At 39.9% G+C, this 22628-nt stretch overlaps 1 protein-coding gene across 5 annotated transcripts in view; it reads right to left on the bottom strand.

Annotated features, from left to right (window-relative positions):
- Positions 1-21935, bottom strand: part of si:dkey-97m3.1 (fatty acyl-CoA reductase 1) — a 194555-nt gene extending 172620 nt beyond the window's left edge. Inside the window, exons 1-2 of one of the 5 annotated variants that reach the window (XM_043709497.1) lie at positions 21805-21935; positions 18462-18558 (exon numbers count right to left, since the gene is read on the bottom strand). Coding sequence is in view for 1 of the 5 variants with exons in the window: in XM_043709501.1 (XP_043565436.1) it covers positions 21805-21813 (9 nt within the window). In the remaining 4 variants the exon portion in view is untranslated. Of the gene's footprint in view, positions 1-18461; positions 18559-20004; positions 20062-20085; positions 20357-21804 lie in introns of those variants that run through there. The other 4 variants (XM_043709499.1, XM_043709500.1, XM_043709498.1 and 1 more) reach the window with 4 other exon arrangements.
- Between the last annotated feature and the right edge of the window lie 693 nt (positions 21936-22628).

Raw genomic sequence — 22628 nt, 5'->3', positions numbered from 1 at the left:
TTTCTATGTTTCTATTCAGCATGTCAGACAGTGATTGTAGAGGGAGAAACAGTTAACATTTCAGACCTTTGGCCTTTCATCAGAAGTATTTGTTCATTCTATTCTGCAAAATATACAAAGGCTAGTGTGGTTACCTGATGAAGTTCATCAAATTGAGAAGTTAACATTGTTTCTCACTTCATAGATGCTGCCTTCCCTGTCAATTATTTCCAGAATCAACAGTGAATTGTATTCTGCTTTTAACTTTATTTCACGTTGTCTTGGCCTGGAAGAATTCTTTTTTGACTGAGAGTTGCAGAATAATTTTTCATGGTCCATATAGGGCTGAAATGTTATTCTTCTGTTGAAAGTCTTATACTTGCAAAAATTTCTCTCTCTTCCTCTTATTATCCACAAACAGCTGAAGCAATAACTGCATGTTATATAAAACCCATCTTAGGCTTTCATCCTCTAAACCACTTTCATTCGGTCAGTGCAAAACTTTGGCCAATACTGAAAACTTCCAAAACATTCCAGCTGACTGAAGTCTCCACATGGTGCAGTAAGGGAGGAGGGGCGTGGGGGCGGGAGTTGCACTTGTAAAACTGCTAGTCAACACTCAACTTAAAAAACTGAGTTAAAAATGTATTGCCTTGTCAACAGATAAAAGCCCTGGAGTCAGCCTAAATTTGAATAACATGGGGAAAAAAAGAATAATTATAAGTGAATGAGGAAGATGAAAAAACAAAGCCTTTCAAATAAGTGTTGAAAGTTGATCTTAACATAACTTTCTCTTGTAACCAGTAGGTCATGCCTACTAAAAGAAGGAATTATTCTTAATCAGAAATTCAGTTTTCCATTTACAATGGCATTCATTTATTTTCATTCACAGAACTGCATTGCTCTCTTGCCGAGGGACTTTAAGGAAATGATAAAAGAAAAGCTTTTAGAGAAATAATGTTGAAAAGTGGAAAACAAAACTAGTGGATGAAGCAATTAAACATTGGATAACCAGGTAGAAACCAGAGATATATGCAAACATCATAACAATTCAAATCACTAGTGTCTTCTGCAGCTATAGACAACCAAACTTCTTTTGTAAAGACAACAGCTGTTTCTTCAGAATATTTCTTTTGCTGCTGAAATGAATGGAGGAAATTCATGTTGCACTCTTCCTGATAAGTGGAATTTTTTTTTTCAGAAACATTCTTAAGGAAAGATTATTTCCATCTATTATCCCAGCACATGAAAGTGGTAAAGAGATTTTTGGATAGACATTAATATAACTACAGTAACCAATTTAAAACAAATATTCTTAGTTAGATATTTCAAAAAGACAAGACAAGAAAATTAGGGCAGCGGCATGAGTCGTACATATCTTTGTAATGTTTACGAAGATGCGTTCTTCCTTTTAGTAGAGTTAACTTACCAGCACTTGTTCTGTGACTTCTACTACATCAGAACATTGAGAAATAGCAGTTGGCAAGTAGTTCCACAGCACCATGGAAACCACAACAACACTCAACATGATCACATTCAGAAGCAAAAAGGGGCAGAGTGCATGGTTGGGTAATTGGACAGAGCTGCTCCCATTCCACTGGCACAATTTTGCTGCAAATGAACTTTTTGTCGCAGTTTTGGAGAAGTACAGCTGGAAGAGCTCCAAAAAATGTCTGCTTAACTGCTAAATTCATTTGATTTTAAATTAGCATTTTCCTCTATACACATTATATCAACTGAAATATGTATTACAAACAAAATTTAAAGAAGAATAAACATTCAGATCTGAACTTTCCCATAAATCTTCTTTGTCATATGGCCATAGTTATTTTTTATTCTCCTTAGATCTCATTATAAGGCATAACCTTTGTTTACTGGCCAGGATAGGAAAATGCACTTTAATCTTACTTCCCTGGATCAAAGTTCTCAACTTTGATGCACCATCGTTCCCAAACACTTCACATTTAGGTTTGGGATAAAACCACTAAACTCCAGCAAGTTGTTCTGCCACTATACATACAAAAGATTTGCAAAAGATTCTTCACTATATATCTTCTTTATGTCCATACAATGCTGCTAACTTGTAAGTAATTTGGTAATATTATTGTAAGATTGCTTTGCTTTTCATTTTCACAGAAAATCACAATGAAGCAATATCAACTTTTTCTTTGGTTAAAGATTTTACATTTTAATAAATACAAACACCTAGGTAATATAAACACTTCACCCAAATAGATAAGTAAGGAGAAATTGACTAAAACAAAAGGATAATGGCTATCACTTATTCTGGCATCGGATAACTTGTTAGCATCTCCTACAGTATTGCAGGAATTTCAGTCGTATTATAAAGAGAATCAATTCACTCAGGTGCTGAAAGGCTAGTTTGAGTGGGATACCAAGAGGAGAGTTCGATTCCTGTATCGGATGAGGTTACGATGCCTTCTCAACCTTTTTGCTTCTGAATGTGATCATGTTGAGTGTTGTTGTGGTTTCTATGGTGTGGTGACTCTCAGGTTAACTCACTACTAGTCATCCCTCTCTGAGACAGCAGCCCTATGGGATTACAGTGACTCTCTGGAATATCATGTCAAATTACATGATCATAATGATGCATGACTGCCAGTATTTTTGTCATTAGTTCAAATGGATTGCAAATTCCTGGAGTCCTCACATGAGCAGAATAAGGTAAAAATTTAAAATTGCTGTCAGCAATTCAACATTCCTTCCGATTTGAGATCCAACAGACTGCAATTCCCACACCATTAGTGAAGAAACAAAACTTCCACTTATGTGCAATTAGTCCCACTAAGTAATATTGAACAAGTTAAACTCTGTTAAAGAAAGTGTCTATTTCACTGAACTAGACTTACAATTTATAATAAATTAGTCCTAGTAAGCTATATTTGCAACTGTGAAATGTAAAGTGGTGTACGAGATTGGGGGGAACAGATCAGAAACTGAAGTGGTTGAGATGATTGAAACGCCAGCGGTGTAGAGCACAGATTGTTGGAAACTAGGGGAATGGGAGGGAGATGATGGAAATTGTCACAAACTGGTGGAAGACAAATAACAGCAGGAACCGATGGAGAGAGAATATCAGGGACTGCAATATGTTTGATTGGGAATGTGAAGAACTTGAAGGAGCAGGGTAGGGAACATCACAGATGGGAGTGGTCAGGAAATTTCAGGAACTGGAGGAGGGCAGAAAGTATTAGAAACTGGTGGGAGTGCTAGACAAAGTCAGGAATTAGTGAGAGAGAAATCAGAAATTCATGGAGAGGGAAGGTCAGGAACTGGTGTAGAGTTTGGGGAAGGGAGTGTGAAGTAGATGGGGAATTGGAGAAAAAGACAAAAACAACAGTGGTGAGGAAGAATATAATCCAAGTCGAAAGTTGTGGAGCGGTGGGACACAGCATCATGCCTGAGGGATTGTCATCCAGAACTAACATGCTCTGTCAGATCTGTGTCTCATTCTTCCAATCCTACCACTTGTGCACCTGCAGTACATTCTTACTCTCCCCTCCCACCAATCCTGATGGCATACACTTGACTATGAACAACAGGGAATTGATTTCTTGGAAAGTTCAGTACACGGACATTTCTGGAAATCTGCTATCTAATACTAGAAATGCTCAGCAAGTCAGGCAGCTTTTATGGAAATATAGACAAAGTTAACATTTCAAATTCTGATGAGAAGCTATTGACTCAAAGCATTAACTCGGCTTTTCTTGATAGATGGATGCTGCCTGACCCCTTGAGCATTTCCAGCATTTTATGTTTTATCAATCAACTGATGACTGGGAGGATAAGACAGGGCAGGCTATGCAGGTCCATTTTAGAATTTTCTTGCTTCAATAGTCGCCTGTCCATATGAACAAGTAGATGTTATTGCTTTGGGAGTACTGGAGTAGGTTGGCTTGGGCCACAGGAAGCTCTCTAATTCATTGTTTTGCTACTTTTCAGCTGGGATATTTGCTATGCCCAGTGTGAGTGTGCTGACACAAAGACGGACAACATTAACCACAAGAAGTAAATATTTATGGAACTTAGTTAAGTAGTTTGTTTTACAGCATTTTAATTTCAAAGTTCTTAAAGACTGTGAGGCAATCAAAATTAAGACTGGAAAAACACTTTGGCCTCAATGTGAAAATATCACCCAAACTCTCGATCCTCCTCTCCAATAAATGCATTGTATAATAAATAGCACTACATTGGACTTTTACTCGATTTACATCTTATCTCTTGGGATTTCCAAAAATGCCTATGGTATAAAATAGAAATTAAGTTTGAAAATAAGAAATCAAGAATAGGATTCATGTGAACATAGTGTTTTTGAGTCCAGTTTACCAATTCAATTTCAGAAGTAGAGAATCATTTCCTTGCAGTTTAACCAACTGATCAGAGCCAAGAGACAACAATTTGGAATTATATATCGGTTGGAATCTTCCCAGGTCCTGAACTATGTGGGCCACAGCAAGTCACATGTTGGAAATCACTTGAGAAGTCCAGCAGGGACCTATCAATGTTCCATTTTCCAAACATGTTTTGAATGGCAAGATGAGATTCTTATCTTTTTAATAGGGAGATTTCCATTCTCCCACCTGCTCAACAGAAACTAGATGCCAAAAAGTTCAAAAACCAGAGCAGGTATCTTGTGACTCCAACTCTCCACTTGTTCCTCTAGGTTTCCATTTTGGGACATTTGGCATCACTGTTCACGGGCAGTGACTGCGTTCACCCACTATATCCACAGATCTTGGCATCCAACCCTACCATCCCTGATCCACGTACATGCAATTACATACTAGCACTTCTCATTACAATGTTGCTACAAGAACAGTTGTGTGCTGGGCCAGCCACTCACCTCAGGAATGGGCCATGGTACATCTCAGTGATCCTCACTCACTTTCGGCCTACCTGAATGCTCACAGCATCTCTGCCTTGCTGTGTCATTTTGCACAGTCTTCTTTCCTAAAGCTAATAGGTTCACAGTACATCTGTCTTGCCTTGCCTTTTAGTGCAGACTCAAAGTGAAGCAGCTTGTTATGGTTGTCAGCAGTCACTAGTCAAGGGGGTGGGCATATAGCTATATAGGACATGCTGCATCAATGTCACATTTGGATTCTATGCCAAATGTGTTCCAGTCAAATGGTTGTGGCTCAAACTCTCAGAGACAGAGTCCTCAATCAAGTCAAGGGTGACACCCTGCAGACAGAAGGCCAGCACAGCAAGTCAAGGACAGGTCAGATAGCAGTCCATGGTCTGTGACTCTGTCAGTCAGTCATTTGGGTGGTTATGATCAGAGGACTCTCCTTGTAGGAGCTAAGGAGTTACTTATTCAGCACACCCCTCCCATTTTGGCTTTTTCTTGTGGGCCATTTTTTTCTTGGAATGAAACAAAGTGAATGATTGAGTGAGTTGTTGGTACTGGTGCAGGTAAAGGAAAGTTGGTGAGGTATTCCCTGTGAGTGACCTAAGAGGTACAGAGGTCATACAGTGTTAGTGTGTAATGGGATTGGATGGATGTCAGCAAATGAGAGAAGTTAAAAATTGGAGATATAGTGGAGAGTGAAGAAGGTTACTTCAGATTACAACAAGATCTTGATCAGATGGGCCAGTGGGCTGAGAAGTGGCAAATGGAGTTTAATTCAGATAAATGCGAGGTGCTGCATTTTGGGAAAGCAAATCTTAGCAGGACTTAAACACTTAATGGTAAGGTCCGATGAAGTGTTGCTGAACAAAGAGACCTTGGAGTGCAGGCTCATAGCTCCTTGAAAGTGGAGTTGCAGATAGATAGGATAGTGAAGAAGGTGTTTGGTATGCTTTCCTTTATTGGTCAAAGTATTCAGTACAGGAGTTGGGAGGTCATATTGGGGCTGTATAGGACATTGGTTAGGCCACTGTTGGAATGTTGCATGCAATTCTGTTCTCCTTCCTATCGGAAAGCTGTTGTGAAATTTGAAAGAGTTCAGAAAAGATTTACAAGGATGCTGCCAGGGTTGGAGGATTTGAGCTATAGGGAGAGGCTGAACAGGCTGGGGCTGTTTTCCCTGGAGCATCGGAGGCTGAGGGGTGACCTTATAGAGGTTTATAAAATCATGAGGGGCATGGATAGGATAAGTAGACAAAGTCTTTTCCCTGGGGTGGGGGAGTCCAGAATTACTGGGCATAGGTTTAGGGTGAGAGGGGAAAGATATAAAAGGGACCTAAGGGGCAACTTTTTCATGCAGAGGGTGGTACGTGTATGGAATGAGCTGCCAGAGGAAGTAGTGATGGCTAGTACAATTGAACATTTAAAAGGCATTTGGATGGGCATAGGAATAGGAAGGGTTTGGAAGGATATGGGTCGGGTGCTGACAGGTGGGACTAGATTGTGTTGGGATACCTGGTTGGCGTGGACAAGTTAGACCAAAGTGTCTGTTTCCATGCTGTACATCTTTATAACTCTATAACTCTAAGATGTTGCTTGCAACAGTGAGAGTGGTAGAGCATCAGCCTTAGTGAGTGGTCGGTGCAGTAGCAAAGCTACAGTGAGTGTGAGGTAGCTGAAGGAAGATAGTGGCACATACCCTGCAAAGCAGAGAAGATCAATAACTTTCTTCCCAGACTGCTGACGAATCCTCCAGGTTGAGACCATACTGACCCAGGTGCCAACATTGGACGAGGCTGGCAGGATCTGGGGTCATGTCATCCTCTGCCAGTCGTAGGGAAAGAAGACAACCACCCTCTGCATCATTCCATCCACCATGACCTCAAGGTTCCCAACTACAAGATGGGATGATGATTTCCTAGATTTTGACTAACTGCTGTCTGGAATCTACTGAGGTCTCAGAAGTGGCAAGTGCTTCCACCTACAACCAGTGAGAATATCATGCTGGTATTGGGTGAGACATTGTTATAGGGTCAGGGTACATGGTTAATGAAGTGAGCTGGGACAATAGCATGAGAAAACTTGACAGACTTCATGGAGAGAAACCCTCTATGGAACTCAACAATGGATTCTCCATCCACAAACAAATTAAAAGTTGGAACTAATTCTCCAAGTATCTCTCTTAATAATCTGACCTAAATAATCTGACCTTCCCCTCAAAATATTACCAAGAAAAGACCAGGTAGATAAACTATTTCCACTGGTTAGGGATTATCGAACTTGGGCCCGTAGTCTAATAATTGGGGCCAGACCATTTGGAAAAAATGTTATGAAGAACTTTACGCATAAAGAGTGGTAGATGTTTGGAAAGACATTTGTAGATGTTCATAAATGACAGTGGATGCTGGATCAGTTGAATATTTTAAATCAGGGATAAATAATATTTTGTTAAGGAATGGTATTAAGGGATCTAGGCCAAAGGCAGGTGTGTGGACTTAAGCCACAGATCAACCATGATCTGAGTGAATGATGGAACAAGCTCCAGGGGCTGAATGGCCTACTCCTGTTCCGATGTTCCTGTATACTGTTAATCATTTATCATAACAATACAAGAACTGGTTAGAAATGAAAGACATTTCTACATAAGAGGAAAGGAAATTGCTTAAATCAATGGACCTTGTAAAGACTGTATGTTTTACTAACAAGGACTGCTGAAGGGATTGCTGCACATTTCAAAAGGAAGTTTCTGATTCTCATTACATGTGGTATTTACATAGCTGTCTGTTCAAAGAAGTTTAGTTACAGATGGGCTGGCATGAAGGGGTGTGTACGAATTGAGAATCAGCCACCGACAAGTAGCTGTTTGATAACTGGCCACCACTTTGCCGATCAATGACAAATGTTTCCTGCTTGCCAAAACTTGTGACAGGCTCCTAGGGCAGCTAAGTGGTTTGTGGGTGTGTAAAATATGATATAGAGGTATTTGGACCTCTAGAAAAGGAGACCTCTCTCTCTCTCTCTCTCAGGAGCAGGAGAGTTGACGTTTCGAGCATAAGGTCTTCATCAGGAATGAGGGGGACTCTCCTGCTCCTCTGATGCTGCCTGACCGGCTGTGCTTTTCCAACACCACATATTTTGACTCTGATCTCCAGCATCTGCGGTCCTCACTTTCCCCAAAGTATGACAACCTACATATTCCCCCCTTCAGTAAAGAACCCTGTAGCCAAATTGGTAGTGCATCTGGTATCAAATACAAGTATTGAAAAATAGAACAAACTGAAATAACCTGCCTCTAAAACTCCTCCTTGTATTGTGCATCTTATACATTAAAATTCAACATTCTCATTTTACAGGATATCATTTAAAGTCATAGAATCATAGAGATGTACAGCACGGAAGCAGACCCTTCGGTCCAACTCATCCATGTTGACGAGATATCCCACCCCAATCTAGTCCCACCTGCCAATACCCAGCCCATATACCTCCAAGCCCTTCCTATTCATATACCCATCCAGATGCCTTTTAAATGTTGTGATTGTACGAGCCTCCACCACTTCCTCTGGCAGCTCATTTCACACACGTATCACCCTCTGCGTGAAAAAGTTGTCCCTTAGGTCTCTTTGATATGTTTCCCCTCTTACCCTAAACCTATTGCTCACATTTTATTTGAATGATAATATGTGGACATTTTGTTCGTGAAAATGGTAACATATTCAACAAGATAGTTTTCAAGTTAATTCTACCATTTACCAACAAACAAAAACAATCAAGGTGATAGTGTAATTTCAATTCAGTTGATACACTGTTTTTAAAAGAGGAACTGTGTACATTTAAATTGCCACATTGTTGCAGTTACTTCCTTTTATGTGCTAACAAATTAAAGCCTAAGTCAGTCAACCGGACTCACCCATGTCAGCCAATACAAACAGTCAGAGCTTTATGTGAGAACAAAGTTTTGGGAAGGAAGAATACTTGGGATCGTGCTTATTTCCTGAGTCATTTCCTAATCATAAAAGGTTGTGACATCTGCCTTAGCAAACTCTTGCCCAGTGTGTTCTGTCCCTTTAGATGGATTGGGAAATTCATGGTGGGCCACTGCCAAGCAAGTGGTCTAAGTAAAAAAGTAGCTCATTGTCAATGGAACTGAAAGATCCTTATGTGTAAATGAACGATGCAATGAAGGATCACGCTAAAGTCACAAGGGTGATTATAGGATTAACAATTGACCTCTACAGCATCTGTACTTTCTTGTTGGAGGTCCCACTACTTCTATACATAGCTATCTATTAGACTAGCGAGTGTGTATGTCACTATGTATGACAACTTTTTACTTTACTTGTTCACAGGATATGACCAGGCCAGCATTTATGTCCTCCATCGTCTCAACTGCCCTTGAGACGATGGTGGTGATCCTCCTCGTTGATCTGCTGCAGTCCATGTTGTATAAATCCACTCTATGGAATATCTTACAGCATTACCCATAACATAATAGGTGGTATTTATAATGATAGAATTGTGACATCTAATGCACAATGTTGTTGCGATCAAGAAGTGTGTTAATATTTTGAACACAATTTGCCGCTCAGTGTATATAATTTAATCAATCTGTTCCAATGCATTCTGATTTAGGGGACACAATGGTTAGCACTACTGCCTCACAGCGCCAATGACCCGGGTTTGATTCCGGCCTCGGGTGACTGTCTTTGTGGAGTTTGCACATTCTTTTCATGTCTATAGGGGTTTCCTCTGGGTGCTCTGGTTTCCTCCCACAGTCCAAAGATGTCCAAAGAGGAGGATCAAAGGTTAGGTGGATTGGCCCAGGGAAATGCAGGGTTACAGGAATGCAGTGGGTCTGGGTGGGATACTCATTGGAGGGGTGGTATAGACTTGATGGACTGAATGGCCTGCTTCCACACTGTAGGGATTTTGTGACACATCTCTGAAGTAAGTGGGACTTGAAGCCAGGCCTTCTGGCTCAGAGGCAGAGACAAAAGCACTGCTCTGCAAGAGCCCAACAAAATGTTATTGCTTGCTTTTGACCGAGGGTCTGTACACTTGTAAACTACAACATTACAGAAACAGAACACCGACTCAACGTAAAGGCACTGACTTTCAAATAGTGATGTGCTAAAATGGCATACAAAAGATGCATGGTACCCAACCAACAGAGAACACCTGCTTAAAGAGAATGAATTAAGCCATTACTTTTTGCTTCAGGAACATAAATGAAAATAAGTAATGTATAAACAAGTTTATTTAATCTGTTGCAATACATTCTGCTGATCAAAGATAATCTCAAGACCATTATGGACAGTCATGTTAGAATGCCATTGAACAAAGCAAATTTTGTTCCTCTGAGGCTTTCATACTCAGAATGATCACACAATTGGCATTTTCAATTACTTCTAACTGAACAGCAGCAAGTATTTATCATATGCATGTTTTAGTTTTAATTTTATATATACACACTAGAGCTTCACACACAAAGTTATGCCTACATACTCCTGCAATTCTGGCAGGAAGAGAAATGGGAGAGAATGCACTTGAAACAAACTTTAAAGCACCATGTTTGCTGCACTTCCTGTATTGTGCATACTTTCAGAACACCTTTATAGTTATTCAAATAAGAGGCAGTGGACTGATAGTTATAGATAAAACTGCTACCCATCAGCAGGAGAACACTGGATGGCAAGGTTACATCAGTCTCCGTGATTGTTGACTGCTGTCACATTCATCACCATAGTAGGGAAGTTAATAATTTGAAGTTGCATCCTTTAAAAAAGGTTTATTTAAACATCAATTTATAACAATTAAACAAGCATACAGGAGCAGAAACACATTTTAAGTCAGCTCATCTCTGTTCTTGTGCATTGTGTAAAAACAATCACAGATGCAATTTAACTACTTAACTAATCTAAAGATGACAGCTCCAATGTTCACTGTACTATAATGTGCTCTTAATATTATTTTTCTTAGAAGTAAATAGATTAGAAGGACTTTACTGCTGTTATGTATGAAAGGTTAAGATAATAAATTTCTTGGTTGTCATGCGCACAATCATTACAGAGTCTTTCCCTACCTTTGCTGCTCTTTTGAGTAAGATATATCTCTAAAGTTTCAACCTCTTTAATAATAAGTGAATCAATAAATCTTACCAGAATAAAGAAATTTTTAAAAAATATTAACATCTTCCACTGCTTGTTTTTCCGAATTGTTGTGTATTTCTGATCAGCCAAAAGCTTTTTCATTTATTTACAAGATTCGGCATTACTTATATGATACTTCTTACTGCCAATCCCTAATTGTGCTTGAGTAGAAACTGTTGGTGATGCTCCTTTCGAATAAAAATGAGAAGCTTGCTAGGCCATTTCGGAGGACTGTTGAGAGTTCACCATATTACTGGAGTCATATATGAGCAAAATCAGGTAAGGACAGCAGATCTGCCTCCCTAAAGGAATTGAGGTTTTATGAAAATTTGGTACCCATTCATGGTCACCATTAATGTTACTAGACTTATTTCAGATTTTAATTAACTAATTGACCGAATTCAAACTCCCCAGATGCTCCAGTGGGATTTAAGCTCATGTTTCCAGATCGTTAATACAGGCCACTAGATAATACTAGAACTACTCCAAACAGCAAGCTGTTGCTTCTAATATTATTGTGCAGCAGAGTCAGCAATTCCCTGGATACAATGAGATAGCTATACTGATATCCAAAGGTAAATAGAGATTGATCCATGGATATGTCACAAACATATCATTTCCTCTTTGTTTCCAACTGCTCACAATTAGTAATTCCTCCAAAATAGTTTCCTTGACAATACCACAACAATCACTGTAAAAAACATTGACAGCATTCATTTAATGCAATATGATCAGTGCAATTAACCAAAACAAATTAATCCTAACAGTGTGAAAAACATACAAACACCAGAACTGGGCGCATAGACCGTACAGCCAGTTGAATCAATATGATTTAATATGATAATGGTTGATCTTTGCCCTCTAATCCAGATCCCTATTTACTCCCCATACGCCTCAATGCTTTGAGTGGAAATCTGTTTCAGGAATCACAATTTATCAAACCAGAATCTTATCATCATTCACTTTATCAGGCTCCTAACTATGGTCAAAAATAATCCATTACCATCTACTATTTAAGATAAGTATCATTCAGTTATAAAGTAGTGCAGTATTACCACAAACGTAATTTGCAGTGGACTGTTCAGGTAATTATCACCATGGTCACTTGCACATTAAGTGATTCTCTGTGGAGGTACCAAGTAGAGGCTAGACTGAACCAGAAGAAATGACATCTGGGCCACTTTCATATAACCCTAGCAACTAGCTTCAGATTGATAATAGTGAGACATGGGAATCAGTCATATATTCTCAGGCATAACATATTGTACTGGCAGTACCAAATGAAATAGAAAGGTATCACATCAGTTTGATAAGAAAGCAAGTAAACCTCACATTGTCTTAGTAATCATAGTCAAAGTCAGATTTGTGTTAATATGATTCCTGTACATGCATGTTGACCAATAGCTGGTCAAGGTTCTGAATATGGCCTTACTGCTCCTCTAATGCTGCCTGAACTGCTGTGCTTTTCCAGCACCACTAATCCAGAATCTGGTTTCCAGCATCTGCAGTCATTGCTTTTACCCACCTGTAATTTTGGTCAGCGTAATTCCTGAAGGGGGAATTAAATTTTCTGTAGGGTATAGCCAGAACCTGAGAGGCAGGTGTCTACTATTTCCACTCCAGCTGAGAAAAACACAAGTGCTACTTTATGTATTTTATTCCACAACTCTACCAGCAAGCCAAATAGCATTGCTGCTGAGCATCTCCAGAGAAGTAATTTTCATATTCTTTAACTTCACCTCAGTTATGGTTAGCTCTAACAGAGTGTGAGGGAACATTGACATTAATGCTTGATCAGCTGACCTCAGATTGACTTGTTGATCCAAAGCAGCCCTCAAAAACAAACATGAAGCATGGTTGAGTTTGAAGATTCCAGAATTGCACCACAGTTTATGGGAGGGTAAACAGGAAACTTTCCCACACAACACATCCACTAGAATAGCATAGGCTAGCCCAGCTTCCTGCCAAACCCTGCAATAGGCACATCACACAATGGGATCAAACCCACGAACCAAGGTCCCATCTGTTGAAGATAGACAGTACCAGGGAGTGAAGAAAAGAGAAAAACACTAAAATTATTTTTAAAATAAAGTGAATGGAAGTAAAGTGGCATAAAAATACAGAAATCAATCAATAGAGTGATTGCAAGAGAAAGAGAAAGGGCCATGCATAATTGGAGGCAGATCGATTAGTGAGATAGATGAAAGAAATAGACAAAGAGGTGAAATAGACAGACAAAAGTGAAATGGTAGAGTGAAATGTACAAAAATAGAATAAAAGAGGAAGCCCATATACCATTTAATTTAATCACTTACAGCTTACAAAAGGTAAGAATCCAATGTCTCACTTTAACACACGCTGCAAAATTTATGCGCTTTTACAAATTTCCTGTTGAATAGGGGAAGTCAAGATGTAATGCACAATTTTACTAATGCTTGCACCAATGTTAAAATGGAATACTGTATATTCTACCCCATATTATAAATTATCTCAATAATATGTCTCCAGGGAAACAAAATGGAGTATTCAGCAAAATAAATGTTGCTGATACATCAGCCTTTTCCAATGCTATTGTTCTTTGTTCACACAAGTTTGAGCCCTGGTATTCTTCACATAGTTATAAAATTTGTTGTTTCTAAAGTTGTTCAATGTTCCCTGCTCCCTCTAACATAATGACTGCATTATGAGCTATTGGTTGGGATTCTGTCCTCAGCAGTGAAGGAATGGCATCCACCATGCATATGCATGGACTTATCAGTGCAGAGTTTGACCAACTACTGTCTGTTTCAATGTGATTCTGGAGATAATCTGTGACATTGCAATAGGACAAGTAACAGTGAGGGTCATCAAATAAGCATATTGTAGTGTTTTCACTGCAATATGCAGACTCTAAATCAGTAAGTAAAAAACAAAGAATGAATTATATTTGAAACATTCACAGAGATCAAAGTAAAGATTGAGAAATGTAGATCGAATTCAGGAAAATTGATGAGAGAAATAAAGAAGATATTTTGAAATATGTTGTTTTTCAATATTCTCCATAATTAATTCCCATGTACGAGAATGAAACTCCATTTTGCAAAATTACATTTTCAGAATCAGAGAGGTTGTTCAGCAATAATGATCAGATATTACACCGTTAAAAACTCACTTACACCCACACACATTAGCCTTAACTTTTTCAGGTCTTTAATTAGTCCAGGACTAGTACTTAGTTCAAGCTATTACACTGATTTCAGTGTTATGCTTATCAGTGATAACTATAATACTACACCATCTAGAGGAGCAGCCTAACTTTAACAATTTTGGATTTCCATCTTTAACTATGGAAAAGAAAATGCTTCATTATTAAAATTTGTTGAAGATTCAGTTTGGAGAATTTGAATAGTGGTTTATTTGAAAAGACTGCAGAGATGCCAGAACTGTATTTTTTCAAAAATGGTCACTAAAAGGATATGGGGACTTTTTTTAAAAATGACTTGGAAGTCACATGGCTTCACCTAATTGCTAATTAACTTATCTCACATGCGTGGTCTCTGCCTTAGCTTGGTTATTGTTTGGAGTTTGGTTGGGGTATAGCCTGCTGAGAGGAAGTAGTTACCCAGCTCATCCTCTGCCTTATTGAGATTACTCCTTAGTGAAATCTGTCTACATTTGCCAGCACACTAACAGAAAGTTATCTTTTCATATTTCATATCATGCCCTTTTTTCCTTCAAGAACAATTATATGGTCAACCGATGTTTTCACATCAATCTCTGCAAAAACAACCTTTTCTCTCTAACTTCTAAATGCTATGTATGTAAGTTGCATTGTTTAAAAAGGTAAATATTTATTCTTTCCTATTTCAAACTGTGTGTTAATCAGCTTTACATCTTTGTTGAATAAATTTTTTTATAATAAATCAATAATTTTGCTGTTTATTAAAGAAACCTGGCTGATGGACGGTTTTTGTTCTATCCACATTTAAATTTATGCTGTGATTGTGCAGCAAGGCGACTAAAAAGAGAGACAGTGCACTACTCCAAATCTTGGACATAACACAACATTGGGAACTCATCCAGGATAACCCAAATCCAGAAACGTATAATTGGAAATGGGATAATACCAACTGACAATAAAAGGAGGAAAGGCAAGGTTTCTTATGAATTAGAATGAAGCTTAGCATTTAAAAATGACAACTATCAAGATTAGATTAGATTATTTACAGTGTGGAAACAGGCCCTTCGGCCCAACAAGTCCACACCGACCCGCCGAAGCGCAACCCACCCAGACCCATTCCCCTACATTTACCCCTTCATCTAACACTACGGGCAATTTAGCATGGCCAATTCACCTAACCTGCACATTTGTTTTGAACTGTGGGAGAAAACCGGAGCACCTGGAGGAAACCCACGCAGACATGGGGAGAACGTGCAAACTCCACACAGTCAGTCAGTCGCCTGAGGCGGGAATTGAACCCAGGTCTCTGGCGCTGTGAGGCAGCAGTACTAACAACTAATTTTGTTAAGTTTGTTAAGTTTGTGCAGCAACCTGGGATAGATTATAATTCTTTGAAGAAAGAGTCCACTGGAGCACTGCTGAATATATTGGAACACTTGCAGTTAGATAAATGTCAAACACTAAGAAACCTTAAAAATCAGAAATTAGTGTACGTGAAGCTGAAGACTGAATGAGACAGTCAGAAGGAAAGGCAGAAATGGAAGGAGCGAAAGTCACATTTGGCATAGATTCAGTTGGAAAGGAAGACCGGAGATCTAGAGATTCAAAGACAGGAAAAGAAAAGAGAATTTCATATAGAAGAAATAGAAAACAGCATTCAAGACACTGGAACTAGAATTGCGAAGGAAAAGAGAAAAAGAAGAAAGAGAGGAAAAGGAAAAAGCTAGAATTTAAAAAAAAAGACTCCAAGTGGAGTTCTAATGAGGAAAGATCTGACTCAAGCCCAAAGGCCAGTTTAAAGTTGTACAAGCCCGCCCAAAGTTTGGTGAAAATGACAAAGGCATTTGTATTTATTTTGAAAATGTAGCTAGACAGGGAGATGACCAAAAGAAAACTAGTAACTGCACATACAAAGTAGGCTAACTGGCAGTGGTAATGAGGTTTAGGCCATCTTTCCAAGGAGGCTGCTACAGACTTGAAATGGGAAAAAGGCTATTTTTGGTGCATGCGAGTTGGTCCCTAGAGCTGACAGGCAGAAATTTCAGAACTTTCGAAAACAGCCTGATCAGAATTAGAATTTGAGAGCACAAAGCAAATTAACTTTGAATGTTCGATTGGCGCATTAAAGATAGAGGTTTATATAAGACCCTTTGGAAAATAAATCACCTGGAATTGAAAAATTCACTCGCACCATTCATAAGAACCCACACAGACGATCAAAAGGGTACAACAGTCAGACAGGCAGATGACATAGAGTCATAGAGATGTACAGCACGGAAACAGATCCTTCGGTACAACCCGTCCATGCCGACCAGATATCCCAACCCAATCTAGTCCCACCTGCCAGCACCCGACCCATATCCCTCCAAACCCTTCCTATTCATATACCCATATAAGCCTCTATAAGGTCACCCCTCAGCCTCCAATGCTCCAGGGAAAACTGCCCCAGCCTGTTCAGCCTCTCCCTGTAGCTCAAATCCTCCAACCCTGGCAACATCCTTGTAAATCTTTTCTGAACTCTTTCAAGTTTCACAACATCTTTCCGATAGGAAGGAAAACAGAATTGCAACATTCCAACAGTGGCCTAACCAATGTCCTGTACAGCCGCAGCATGACCTCCCAACTCCTGTACTCAATACCCTGACCAATAAAGGAAAGCATACCAAATGCCTTCTTCACTATCCTATCTATCCATGACTCCACTTTCAAGGGGCTATGAACCTGCATTCCGAGGTCACTTTGTTCAGCAACACTCCCTAGGACCTTACCATTAAGTGTATAAGTCATGCTAATGATTGATAATTATGAGCTGTCCACAAATCCAGACCCGTTCTCTATTAAATCTGAGAAGGATGAACAGGGTTCAAATCCCACCTGCTTCAGAGGTGTGCAATAACATCTCTGAACAGGCTGATTTGAAAATTATCTAGAATACAAGGACAAACCTCCCATGTTAGATTATGTGTCCTACGTCCAGGGAACAAGCAGCTCACAAAATCCGACAGTGGCTCAGAAATGTCCTAGGACTTTACAAACAAACTCAAAGAAATGGGCCAACAAGCAGGTCAAGGCTTACAGATTTCAACCAGCAGATGAAGTGTTAATATTGCTGTCCTAATAGAGCAAAACACTGAGAGCACAGGCAGTCAAAAGAATTGGGAAAGCAAATTATTTGACTGACATCCTGGATCAACAAATGACTGTGTGACATCAGAAAGTTGAAGCAATCCCACTAGGAAGAGGATAGGTAAGAATAAGGATGGTAGGTGATAAGAACTGAAGATGAAAGGAGCTGCGAGGATGAAACAATGTGAAACAACTAGTTGGGGAAGAAGAGCTTGTCAAAACTGAGAATTTCAACAAGAGACCTCATTAACCAAACTTCCCCTCAATAAGACAAATACTGGCCAGCAACAGAGCCTGTTTTTGTTTCATTTTCTTTCTGCATTGAATTGTGATGGTACAGTGACTCCAACATCTATCTGACTATACTCCTGTATGCTCAACTCCTCTCCCCGTCAGGCTCACTATCGCTATCTGACTATACTCCTTGTGTATGCGCAACTCCTCCCCCAGTCAGGCTCCCTGTCACTATCTGACTATACTCCTTGTGTATGCATAACTCCTCCCCCAGTCAAGCTCACTATCACTATCTGACTATACTCCTTGTGTATGCACAACTCCTCCCCCAGTCAGGCTCAATGTCACGATCTGACTATACTCCTTGTGTATGCGCAACTCCTCCCCCAGTCAGGCTCACTATCACTATCTGACTATACTCCTTGTGTATGCACAACCCCTCCCCCAGTCAGGCTCACTATCGTTATCTGACTATACTCCTTGTGTATGCACAACTCCTCCCCCAGTCAGGCTCAATGTCACTATCTGACTATACTCCTTGTGTATGCACAACTCCTCCCCCAGTCAGGCTCCCTGTCACTAGTCATGCCTTGAGATTTGTTCATTAAAACATTAAAAACCTATACTTCCAAATAATGAGGCATGGCATTAAAGAAAAGGAATTAAATTATGTTTTAAAAACAGACTCCTCATGTTCAGTGGATTTTGTCGATAGTTCTGACACCCCAATCCAAAAAACGTGTTCTTCTCCATGATGTGGGTGTTTCTGAAAGGTGGTTTAGAAACCATAACCATTGTATTTTGCAGAAAATAACTTTAACTTAAGTAAGACTTTTCATAAGCCAAAGATTTATTTTACAGTTCAGTTACTACTATAATGTAGAAAAAAAATCAACAATAAATTTGCATTAAGCAAGATCCTGCAAATGGTAATGAGATAACTAACCTGCTAATGTTGGGATGAGAGATAGATATTTACCAGGATACTAAGAAAAACTCTTCTGCTCTTCTTCAGAAAATACCTTGAGATATTTTACAACCATCTGTAACAGCAGACAGGACTTCAGTACAATAGTGCGTTTGAAAACAGCATCACCAATAGTGCAGCAACCATTCACTCCTATTGAGTGTCAGTTTGCATTAAGTGCTCAAGTCTATAGAATAAGGCTCAAGTCTTAATGCGTTTTGTTATTTCCAACCACACTACTTGAATGCTGTACTGGCTGTATATGATTGCAATGTTCCACAAAGGTGAGTTCATCCAAAACTCTGCTTTATCCCGCATTGTATGAAATGTCTTTCACCCATCAGCTTGTGTATTGCTGAACTGTCTTGATTCCTGGTCTTAAAACTCTCATTTTTTTAAATTTACATTTTTGTATTCAATTCCCTCCATGGCCTGAACCCTCCTTGTTTCTGTAACTTCCTTCAGAGCAAGAACCCTCTGAGAACTCAGCATTCATCTAATCCTGTCTATTTGTACATCCTCTACTTCCTTTACCCCTCCCATATGTCCTTCTAGCCTGCTCAGCCATTCAAAAGAAATATGACTAATCGGATTGTGGCCTCATCTCTCCATTCCTGCTCACTTCCAATAACCTTTGACTTGCTTGTTAGTCAAAAATCTATCTACTTCTGTCTTAAAAATATTAATTGATCCTGCCTCCACCATTCTCTAGGAACGTGACTACAAAGATTCACAATCCTCAGAGGCCCCTCTTCACCTCAAGATATACTTTAAAATCACCACTTTGATTCAATCTTTTGTCATACCAAAACTTATATTCCAAACTATGATTATTTAATATAATTGCCCCTTTCTGTTATAATATGTTGAGGATACTTACTGAGGGTACCCATATTCATATGCAGCAGGCTATGAAAATAATTCAAACTGATTCATTAGTCTAGTGATGATGAAGTCTTGCACAGAGATGCCAAACTTTGTACGAGATGTCAAACCAAGGTGCCATTTGCCTTCTCTGGTATTATGTAAACAATCCCAGAACAGCAGAGATGTTATCTCAGTATCCTAGCCAACAATTACCATACAATCAACATGAAGGTATGAAATATATTTGTTAAAGTAATATTTCCAGAAAGGATAAGTGGCTGCAATATACCACTAAAGAAGTTTTTAGATCAAATTGCGTAAGCCCCAACTAACTTACTAGTACATGATCTTCACCCTAATCGGTATTTGTTAATAACAACACAGAATGCAAGTTTCTTTTGCAGCGATGGGGCACATCTCGGAGAGAAACTTCCAGATCTTCTGGAATTCACTGTGTATGTGCCCTAAGTTGTAACTTGATTTGTACGTGAACAATAATGAGGGCTGCTTGCCTCGCCGCTATTTGTACAGTAAACGCAAAATTATAAATCCGCCTCAGCGGACCAAATACAGACTAAAGTGTAATGGAGTTACATTGAGCGGCTAGGGACGGGCCATTGCAATAAATTATAAAAATTATTTAAACACTGCTTACTGGCCGAATGCGTCAGTATTATGTCACCGACGGGAAGAAACTGTCAAACAATTGGATACACAGCAACTAAAATTACAGTACCCAAAATTGAAAGGGGTGGTGCTCCTTTGTAAAAGGAGTATTTCCTTCGGCCAGTTCCTGAAACGACAGTTAAAAAAAATCGTGTCGACAAGGCGGCAAAATGACATCCAAGCAGATACATAATCAGTGCCGAGGAATGTCTTTCAATGCTGTTTCCACACGCTCAAAATGAATTCTCGAGTTTAAAGAGAAAATGAAACAGAACCGAATGTTACATCTGCGATACCAGGAGGAATCTATCGCGCCTTCCTCTCTGTCAGACAACATTTGCAGCTCATTACAAGACCCTGAAGTCTGGAGGCACCGCCCCATTACAGAGACGCAGCCCAACTCAATGCGAACATGCTGTGAAACGCTCAAAGCTCGATTTGTTTACAATGACACTTTTTAAAATCGCGTTTATTGCTTCGTAGAGCGATGCTTCTTTTATATATACTCGATGACTCTGAAGCAATTGAAAGAAACGTGAGAGCACGTTTCTGTCTAACCACAAGGTTATGTTAAAGTACTGAGACGTGTGCCAACAACCCAAAGAACATTAAAACAGCGGATCGGCTCCTATCCGCCCGCGGGTAGGATGTGTCAGCACTGCATCCGACCTGGTGCAGAAGTATACGCTCCCTCTTCCGTCTTAGTTCTAATGCTGGGCAACCTTTCCGCTAACGCTTGTTTTATTAGATTTCAAACAACTTCTCAAAGCAAAAGGGCGCCTGATACACTTTGTGCCAAAATTAACATAACTTCACTTCGATTTTTAAAAAAACCCCAGCATTTCTGACTGCTAGGGTGGGGTGGGAACAGTCTTTACAGTGTGTGAAGGCGGCCAGGGGCACATGGGCCGAAACTTCCTCTTCGGCCACTTGCAATTTGTGCAAACTGTCATCTTGTAATTTCATATCATTTACTTTCCATACAAGAGGGACGGCAGGGTGGCTCAGCATCAGGGACCCGAGTTCGATTCCAGCCTCGGGTGACTGTGTGGAGTTTGCACATTCTCCCCGTGTCTGCGTGTGTTTCCTCCGGGTGTTCCAGTTTCCTCCCACAATCCAAAGATGTTAGGGTGGATTGACCATCCTAAATTGCCCATAGTAACCAGGGATGTGCAGGCGGGGTGGATTAGCCATGGAAAATGCAGGGTTACAGGGATAGGGTGGGATGCTGTTCGGAGGGTGGATGTGGATTCGATGGGCTGAATGACCTGTTTTCACACTGTAGGATGGCATATCATTACTGAAATGGTGTTGGGGAGGGGGAATGATAGTCAAAATGATTAGTGTGGATGGGACACAAAGATCAAATATAAACATCTGCAACACTGATTTTCAAATATAATGTGGTCCTGTATGTCAAAAGAAATGGCAGAGCTATCCGACAGCACATGATGTCCAGCCATCTGCAGAGGCTCCCCACCCGGTCTCCCAGACTTCCTAAAGCAATTCCCCTGAAACATCATCGCGGAGGCTTTTATGGTGTTTATTTTTTCTAGTGTCTCTGGTCCTTATCGTGTAACGGGCATTTCCTCATTTTTAAAGAGATGATTAATACAATAACTGAAGGCTGGGCAGCCTGTATCCCTTTACATATCCTAAGGCACCGTAACTGCATCCAATCACAGTATTGCTGGCTTGCAGAAGAAGAAGAAAAATAACAAATGACAGCTTGGAATGAACAGGTGAGTTTCACACGAGGAAAGGAAATAAAGGCGGTGATGGCGCTTACCGTGTGCATGGGTCGCTGTGTGCGGAGCTGCTGTGACCTGATGTTGCTTTAACATAAGCCAGCGGCTGTGAGAAGCTTCGAGCGCCCGCCGGTGCCGAGGCTGCTGCTGTTTCCAACGCCCCGACTCCTCCTCCCGCAGCGCAGGCGCCTCTTATTCATACCAACCAGGATCCATCAAGCAGTATTCAAATAACTCTCTCTTTTACAGGAGACAAGCATGCCCGCATTCGTTTGTTCTGGGATTTGTAGTTTTTTTTTGCAAATCAAATCGTGCACTATTCTCCATACCGTTATGTGTGTGGCGGGAGAGTCTGATTTGAAGAATTTCACTGTCATAAACCTATAATGTCCAAATAGGTTTTAATCACATTTAAAAGTTAAATCATTAATACTAGCCATCTGCAGAGCTTTGCGATGGCATTAGATTGCTGTGGTAAACGTTATATGATGCACATGTTGAGTACTGAAACCAAGCATAGACTTTTTGCTTGAAAAATGTCTATTACAGGGTCTTTTGACAAAGAGGAATGGTGCCAAACACTTGCACTTGAATCAAAAACACAGCATGCAGTGAATTATTGCATTTTCATGTGGGCTTCAATGACAAATAATCAGAGTCATATAGCACCGAGACAGACCCTTCAGTCCAACCAGTCCATGCTGACCATCATCCCAAACTAAACCTTGACTCATATCCTTCCAAACATTTCTTATTCATGCACTTATCCAAATGTCTTCTGAACATTATATCTGTATTCACATCCACCAATTCATTCCACATACAAACCATTCTGTGTAAAAAAGGTGCCCACGTGTCTTTTTTT

Source organism: Chiloscyllium plagiosum, chromosome 19 (genome assembly GCF_004010195.1).
Source record: "Chiloscyllium plagiosum isolate BGI_BamShark_2017 chromosome 19, ASM401019v2, whole genome shotgun sequence".
Taxonomy (NCBI): Eukaryota; Metazoa; Chordata; class Chondrichthyes; order Orectolobiformes; family Hemiscylliidae; genus Chiloscyllium; species Chiloscyllium plagiosum.
The sequence above is the reverse complement of the archived record's forward strand: the minus strand, read 5'-3'. Positions and strand labels throughout refer to the sequence as shown.